Here is an 8,729-nt window from a genome sequence, read left to right as displayed (position 1 = left end):
ACACACCCACTCGCTCGCCTCCAGGCCGGGTGGTGGCCGCCGGTGCCGGGTTTCTCCCGAGGGGCTGCTGGCGGGGCGGGGGCCGGCTCGCGGCGCTGGGCTCGCCCCGGGACGGAAGGAGCCGCAGTCCCCCGCCTCCCACTCATTCTCTCTGGGTCTCGGGGCTCTGTGGTCTGCGAAGCCCGAAAAACGGGATCAGTTCATTCTAGCCGTGACGTCAGCGGCAGCAGATGGGGTAGTTTTTCCTGCCAGCTGAGATCACGACTAGTCACAGTGCAGGCAAGCGAGAGAGAAAAGATTACCACTTAAATAAACATTTATCAAAGTTCTCAGTGAAGAGGACCCTTCGCAGCTTAACTGCTCGAGAAGGGAACCTGCAGAATCTATGTCTGTATTGTATACCAGGCCGGGTGAGACTCAAGACTCGTGTAGAACTTTTTTTTGGGAATATGAATTCCCTAGAGTCTGGGTTTTGTATATTAGGATGTAAAAAGCTCTCAGATGTCCTGACTGGGGGCTAGACTGCGAGTTCCAGGCTGGATGCTAACACTTGTTAGAGCTTTAGGAGATTGACTGACTTTTTAAGTTTTTGAATATTTGCTGCTTGTGGAAGGAAGAGGGACGCTAAGATAGTGGCAGTGGGAATTAAAGTTCTCTTAGAAAGGCACTTCCAAGGTTAAAGACAAGGCCTGATGACTGGGAAAAGAATGGGTGAGAGAGTAGTAGTTTGGGTACACAAATAAAGGATGGTGATTTTAAAAACAAAGGAGAAACAGGTTTCAGAGGAAGATCATTCCTCTTTAGATAAGCCTTGTTTATCTACCCCAGTGCCAAAGGGCTATTTACTTGGGGGTTAAGATCCCAAGCTCAAGTAAAAGGTCAGAAATACAGATGTAGATTTAAGAGTTAACACACACAGAGATGAAACACTCGAGATGAAATGATCCAGGAAAAGTATATAAAACAAGAAAATAAAGAAGCCCACTGAAGTCAACTGGAGGAACTGATTACTAACACAATTTGGATCTACTCTCTACAAATGTTGCACACAGAACTATAGTGCAGTGACAAATAGACATGGCAAGCAATAGGATATGTTGGAGTATATGAGGAAGCCATTTGGTGTAAACCTAATTCGGCCTGACTTTGTTTTTCCATAAGGGCCTGACATGGCCATTGAGCTGGCATTGTATATCCGCTTTAAACATTTCCTATGGGAAGAACAAATGCCCTTAAGATAAAGGTGCAACTCCCCCCGACACACACACATTGGCGTTTCCCTAAGGATAGGCATTTCTCCCTACACTAGGAACTGATTGATGTGCTCACCTGTGACCACCCAGCTCGAGACAACAGACCTGCCACCCGGCTGTGTCCACCAAGACAACAGACTTGCTACTTGCTGTGTCCATCAATCGCTGTGCTGACAGAGCAGTCTCATGACTATTGTAAAAGGGACATTTCAATCACGTGTGAAACATCCTCTTCGAGGGTACATAACAACTCTGTACACCCCACTTCTTTGGTGCCCTTCCTTTCTCGGGGAAGGCAGGCCCTAGGCCATGGTCCTCACATTTTGGCTCAGAATAAACTCATCCAAATTTTCATTTATAGATTGGTTATGGATTATTTTCATCGACACAGTGTGTAAACAGATGACCATAAACCAGCACAACACTCAGAATAATATCAATTTTACTGTTCTAAAGGGTTGATTACAATTAATAAAACAAAGTCTCTTATTTAGAGGTACATTAGTAGACCTTGAACATTCATGTTTACAACCATTTGTTAATCTGCCCAGTCAGGCCAGTCATTTTCTGAAGCTATATTTGTTGTCTAAATCTTTTTAATCACCTAAAACTCCAAGTGATGTTTATCTATTTGCCCTTGAAATCTTTACAATTATTTGACAGTATGTGCCTGCTAATATAAAATAAACATATGCTTTTATCAATATATATTTGAGTTTTTAGGCTATACAGTAAATTATTTGGCAAAACACAAATAGATCATCTTCTGTATAAATCTAGTCTTTCCGTCAACCTAACAGACCTCAGTTACTTATCTTCTCATACTACTCCCAACACAAAGCCTCTGCTCTCCTATCCCAAAAACTGTTCCACAAGCTCTGAATTACCCCAAACTCCTACACACACACCCTGCCATTAAGTCCCTTTTCCATCTACAACATGCAAAGGCCATCCCAATTCTATTCTTATGCCAAGTTTCAGTTCAGGAATTATGTAAAGCACTTCTAGTTCAGCAAATAGTTACTAAGTGCCTTCTCAAGCATTCCATTTTAAATCAAAGTTATTAATTTTAAAAAGCTATTTTGTATGATCCATTAACAGTTATATCAAATCTCCAGCAGTTTCAGAATATCTGATAAAAATATCATATGTAATATTAGTTTTAGTAAAAGAAAGAAAAATAGATCATGTTGACTTCAATCTATTGTTGTAAATACTCATATGCTGGATGTAGAGTACGGATATGATATTGAAAATACAGGAAAGAATTATGCAACTAAGAAAATATCACCTATGGTCACATTTAAATCAAAAACTATCTGTATTCTAAGGTTTTTTTTAACGTATCTTGAAAATCTTTGTGCAAAATGGAAAGAAATCTATGTATTTCCTTGATGAAGACGTTTATAGAGATTACAAAGAGGTTTCTTCTGAAATGCAAACTATCTGCTTCCCAGTGTTACCTCCTGTCATCATGGACTGGAATGCAGCTGGAAAGACAGAAAAAAAACCTTGATTATCTGAAAACATAAATGTCATTATCATACATGTTTATCCGTAAGTCAGACACATACAATTAATTTGAGTAATTTCTTCAACGATCTTAATATGAAGCATAAAAGGAAACTGTCATGAAAAGAAAACAATGGCAAAGCTACAGGACAAACTAATCCAATTAACATCTTAAATTTTCACCCAAACTATAAATGTTTAATTGATGTCCACATCAACATTCACTGTTTACAGAGTCTGAAGACTATAGGCAAATAAGAGCGACGATAAACTGTAAGCAAAAACAATTTTTAAATAGCTAAAATATTATAAATCTAATCATAAAGTTTTACTAAGTGAAATATACATCTGTTATGCCAAAAAATGAGTGAAATTTATATTTCAGTTTAGTAAATATATTAAATTTTTTTTCTGAGAAAGGAAAAAAATCAGTTTGATTTAATCCTTTTCATTTGAAACAAACAAAAAGGTATGCCAAAATCTGTATGTTAGGCAAAAAAAAAAACCCACCTAAATATTGAAAATTTGCTTAATATAATCTTATGATGCCTTAGAACTGTTCAATTTGAAAAAGGTAAATAGAGGCTAAATGACTTTCATGATTCTTACATTTTTTTCAAAAGTTGTTTATGAAACCAGAGAAACACTTTTATTTTATGATTTGAAATGCGAAAACAATACCTCTTAAACACCACTAAGTTGAACTTTCATGGAGTTTGATTAAGACATTTAAGGAAACCTGTAGGACCATTTTACAGGAAAGAAATGATTCAAACAGAAAAAAACACCAGAGAAGTAGAATTCAAAGAAAAAAGGGAGTACATGTGCTGAGCACGTGTATATAATAAATAAATCTACATTCATCTTACCTCCCATGTTTTCCAATCCATTTATCATAGTCTCTTTGATCTGTAAATCAAAATAGCTAGATTTAGTATTCTTTTGTATTATCTGAATTTATTATAGCAAACATATTAATTTCATAATGAAAATTCCTTCAATGTTTCTATTTAACAGTTTCCACTTTTGCAAAAGGCAGCAATACTATTTAGCACTTTCTGTCGAAAAATAGACATTCTTCATTTCATGTAGGTAACCCAGAAAAGTTCCTATCAATTGATTTTTCTAATCTTCAATTGGTAACATCACAAGCTATACACCCTCTTTTCAAAAAACGAAGTAGATAGGCACATACAGATACAACTGCTATCATTTCCAGGTTTCAAGAACATCCCAGGTCAGGATCTCTAGACCCAAGATTAGTAACTCCTGATTTTCAACCAACAACCAAGAGAGAGAACAGAATGTCCAGGGAGGGCAGGAAAGGTGTATGGTGGTGGAGAGATAGGGGTACTAAGATGCGCTTATATGATTTTTGAGAAAGCACAGCTTCTAACACATAGTCACATTCCATAAATATGTGTTAAATTAATGAATATTACAATTTGGAAAAAAAATCCTATTGATTTTGTAATATAATCTAAGAAAAGTAAAAGTTAATAAAATTCTAGATAAAGGAAATGACAGTTTCTCAATAAGGAGGTTATACTCACCTGAGAGGTAAAGTTAATTTCTAATATTCAGTATACTTTTCTTTTGTAGGAATTTTTATTATGAAATTAATATGTTTGCTATAACAAATTCAAATAATACAAAAGTATATCCAATAGCAGGAAGAATGATATTGATAAAGAGTAGAAGCAAGTACTACCTTTAGTTTTCCTTCTTTAAACCACTGACTCAGCTGTAGAATGCCAGACTCAAATTTGTCCTTATAATTTAACACCAGAAATCTTTCTCTGTAGTGGAGAAGAAAAGGATAATGATCAGAGACTAGGGAGGGAGTGAAAGAGTCCAAAATCCAATCATTCCAGAACTCTAATATCTGTTAATCTTTCAAACAACAGGCTTAATCACACAGTCTGGTCAGATATAGTTTTAGGTGTAGTTACAGGTGCAAGTGTAATGGACTTCTGTTTTGTCTGTTCAGCATCTACAACTCCATTTGACAAGAGCACTGTGATTTTACTTTGTAGGTAACATCTTTTCCCCACCTTCACACGACCAAAGCCAGGCCAGTCTGAGCCAATAAGTATCAGCTTTGGGACTCGATAAAACCACAAGGAGAGAGCTCTTCTCTTTTTGCTTGGATTGCTAACTTGGTAAAATATAAGACTAGAGATACCAGTCATCCTCTTGCTGCTGCAAGAGGAGAACCTGCCAGGGAGCAGAGCCAACCCAGAAGAAAGCACAGCCCAGAGGAGGAGAAAAACTGAGTCAGGACACCACTATGCAAACCCCTTATCCAGCCAAATCTAAGCCAGTATTAATACTGGACACCTCAGATACGTGAGCCAATAAATTTCCTTTGCACTTATGCTAATGTGAATTGAGTTTCTGTCACTTGTAAAAGACTTGCAAAAGATTGATGGAACAGATGTATTTTTTTAAAGTTTTCTGCCAGGGAGCTGTTAACCAAAACCTAAATATTGAACTGGCTTAAAATGTATATTTTCAATTTTTATTTAATATGCAAAAATTATATATGAAGAACAATACATTTCATATACATCTATGATCTTTAAATGAATCTGGTAATAAGGGGAAAGGGTGGAACACACCTTGTGATGTTTCTTTCTTTCCGGATTGCTTCTACGGCAGGGGGTAGTGGAGGAGGATAAGGCACATCTTTGTTGTACTGAGAAATTTGACCACACAGGATGATGTGGCTGCTCTGGTTCATCTGTTCAGAGAAAACTGATGATTATAGCCTAAGATACATGCTGTTCCTTTGTTTACTGATTTTATGGCTGCCTCAATGAAAGCCTCCTTGACTATTGTATTTAATCTTTATTGCCAATTAATTGATTTTGTTTAGAAGATATACCCATTATATGTATTTAAGAGTTTTATTTAGCTAGAAAATAAGTCTACTCCAAAGGAACATAAAGATAAATGAGAGTTTGGTAATAAGCAAAAGAATGAAATTAGTTGTCAGTGATGTTCCTGCTACTTTTATTAGTAGTAGTAGAGTATTTCTTTGGATTTAAATAATTTAACCTCAACTGCAAATAATTTTACATATCGTAAAGATCAATGCAGTGTTAATAGGTAATGCTGATATTTTATAACATTGTCGATAGAAATATTTCAATACCTGCAATCTGTGAACATCCACTCCCTACCCAAAGTCAGGGCCACAGCTGTGAGTTGGTTAATGGTGATTTAGGGGTCAGAACTTCACCATTTCAACCATGCAAACTGTAATTTTTCACAAAAATTAATTGCAGGTGAAAAATATAATTCTGCTGGCAAAGAACTGAAATTGATGCCCATAGTGCGAATCTGCAGGCAAATGGAAGTAGATATCAGCAAGCTCTTTTGTATCACTGAATTACCATACTGATCATGACATCATTTTTCACAATAAACCCTACAGTCTTATACAGCTTTTTTCTCTCTCAGTATCAGGTAAAAAGATATGATATCAGATAAAATGTAGTATTCAAATTGATAAACAAATCAGCAAACAACCTGACTTATCACTGTATCACTGATGTCACCGCCAACATTGTCAAAGTAAACATCCACTCCAGCTGGGCATAATTCACGGAGTTGTTCTGCCACATTCTCCTTTTTATAATTAATTGCAGCATCAAAGCCCAGTTCTGAGGTCAAAAAGAGGCACTTCTCATGTGTTCCACAAATTCCCACTACTCTGGAACAGCCCATTATATGGCCAATCTAGGGGAGAAATTTTTGAAAATTAGACAACTTTCTATTGTTACATTTAAATGGAAAAAATGCATACAGGATATTACAAGAATAAGAGAATGTTCATCACAATTTAGGATAGATTATAGGGCTTTTAGCTAAAAGTAATTTGAAACCAAAAGAACTGAGAACAGTTATTTTTTTAAAAATTAAGATTAAATAAAACTAGACTTAGTTTGAATGTTAAAATCTCGCAATTTAAAGCTGATTTTATAAAAGGGATAGTCAGAGCCAAGACATCACTATCTTGCAATTCCATATTTTTCAGGCCTGTAAGGAACTAAAATCACTAATAAGATAAAATGTTTTGTTTCAGTGGTTTCACACTATAAAGGCTATTATTCATAAAACAATGCACTTCATAAAATTCTATGGTAACATTTACCATATTTCTAGAACCTAAGTGCTTTCTTATTTGAAAATATTTTTTAAAATATGAGTTTATGGGGCCAGCCCAGGGGCCTAGTAGTTAAGTTCAGTGCACTCCACTTCGGCAGCCTGGGCTCAGTTCCCAGGTGTTGACCCACTCATTTGTCAGCAGCCATGCTGTGGTAGCAGCTCGCATACAAAAGAAAAAAAAAAAAAGAGGAAGATTGACAGCAGATGTTAGCTCAGGGTGAATATTCCTCAGGGAAAAAAAAAATACATGAGTTTGTTTTTTAATTCATGGAATTCCAGACAAGTACGCTATGATTTTCTTTTTTGTATTGATTGGAGCAATGCTCCAGCATTTACCATGCCTGTGTTTGCTGGGAAAGATTTGCCCTGAGCTAACATCTGTTGCCAATATTCTTCTTTCTTTTTTCTTCCTCCCCAAAACCCCAGTACATAGTTGTATATTCTAGTTGTAAGTCCCTCTAGTTCTTCTATGTGAGCCACTGCCACAGCATGGCTACTGACAGACAAGTGGTGTGGTTCTGCACCCGGGAACCAAACCCTGGCCACCGAAGCCATAAGAGCACCCAACTTTAACCACTAGGCCACCAGGGCTATTGTTGGCTAATAGTGAGCAAGATACAAAAATCTACAATATTTTTCATATTGTTATGAAGACAGTGTAAGCAGGTAATAACATCATTTCTACCAGAAATGTGTAAAATAATTATATTATAAATTTGTTCAATTTTATCTTTTAAATCATATACATGTATCCAGAGATTCAATTATGACTACTTTTTTAGAAAACCAAATAATTCTGAGAAAGTTTACCTGCCCAGCCAAGGATCCACAAGCACCAGCAGCCCCACTGACAACCATTGTCTGATTAGATCCAGCAGTTATATGACCTTTTTCCTGTATCCCAATCAAGGAAGTCAAACCAGGCATACCTATAGCTCCAAGAAAGTATGAAAGGTGTCCATCCACAAGTTGAGGATCTACCTAAAATAAAACATAAACCTTCTAAAAATAATACTAGGAAATCCTGTTTGTCAACAGGGTAGGGACAACCTGTTATGGACTAAATTGTGTCCCTCCCCAAAATTCATATGTTGAAAACCTAACCCTTAATGTGACTATATTTGGAGACAGGGCCTTTAAGGAGATAATTAAGGTTAAATGAGGTCATAAGGGTGAGGCCCTAATCTGATAGGACGCTATTCTTTATAAGAGGAGGAAGAGACACGAGAAATTTCTTCCTCTGCATGTGCACAGACAAAAGGCTGAATGCCATGTGAGGGACACAGTGAGAAGGCAGCCAACTGCAAGCCAGGAAGAGAGGCTTCACCAGAAACCAAATTTTCCAGCACTTTGATCTCAGACTTCTAGCCTCTAGAACTGTGAGAAAAATTTTTGTTGTTTAAGCCACTCAGTCTATAGTATTTTGTAATGGCGGTTCAAGCAGACTAATAAACAACCCAGTACAGTTTCTAGAACAGTAAACCATTCTTCAATCTTGTTAAAATTCTATAATTTACTTGTACAAAGTAAAAAACAAATGAATATTACTTCTCTTTATAGTAAAAAAAAAAAAAAAACTTTAAAAAGAATTCCCCCATAAAAGACACTAATATTCTTTGTTGTCAATGCCTCAAGTATATCAAAAGAGAAGAAACTTAACAAGAATCACAAGGCAAAGTTGGAAGGTTTTAAAATCTCTGAGCAAACCCAAAGTAAACATTTATCTATATAAAAATCAGCTCAAACTCTAACAGTTCCCATTACTGATGCTTAACATGTACCATAAAAATG

The 8,729-nt window shown here is 36.4% G+C and overlaps 1 protein-coding gene across 7 annotated transcripts in view; it reads right to left on the bottom strand.

Moving 5' to 3' along the window:
• Nucleotides 1-1,678: 1,678 nt before the first annotated feature.
• Nucleotides 1,679-8,729, bottom strand: part of PTGR2 (prostaglandin reductase 2) — a 22,830-nt gene continuing 15,779 nt past the window's right edge. For all 7 annotated transcript variants that reach the window (XM_046647867.1, XM_046647864.1, XM_046647865.1 and 4 more), the window contains 6 exons: nucleotides 7,749-7,919; nucleotides 6,300-6,509; nucleotides 5,387-5,508; nucleotides 4,477-4,564; nucleotides 3,635-3,674; nucleotides 1,679-2,743 (listed from right to left, as the gene is read on the bottom strand). In XM_046647867.1, the coding sequence (XP_046503823.1) occupies nucleotides 2,667-2,743; nucleotides 3,635-3,674; nucleotides 4,477-4,564; nucleotides 5,387-5,508; nucleotides 6,300-6,509; nucleotides 7,749-7,919 (708 nt within the window). In that variant the 3' untranslated portion in view covers nucleotides 1,679-2,666. The remainder of the gene's footprint in view (nucleotides 2,744-3,634; nucleotides 3,675-4,476; nucleotides 4,565-5,386; nucleotides 5,509-6,299; nucleotides 6,510-7,748; nucleotides 7,920-8,729) is intronic.

The sequence above is a fragment of the Equus quagga genome, chromosome 20, assembly GCF_021613505.1.
Source record: "Equus quagga isolate Etosha38 chromosome 20, UCLA_HA_Equagga_1.0, whole genome shotgun sequence".
NCBI classification, from domain to species: domain Eukaryota; kingdom Metazoa; phylum Chordata; class Mammalia; order Perissodactyla; family Equidae; genus Equus; species Equus quagga.
Note: the sequence above shows the minus strand (reverse complement) of the source record. Positions and strands in the feature narration are given on the sequence as shown.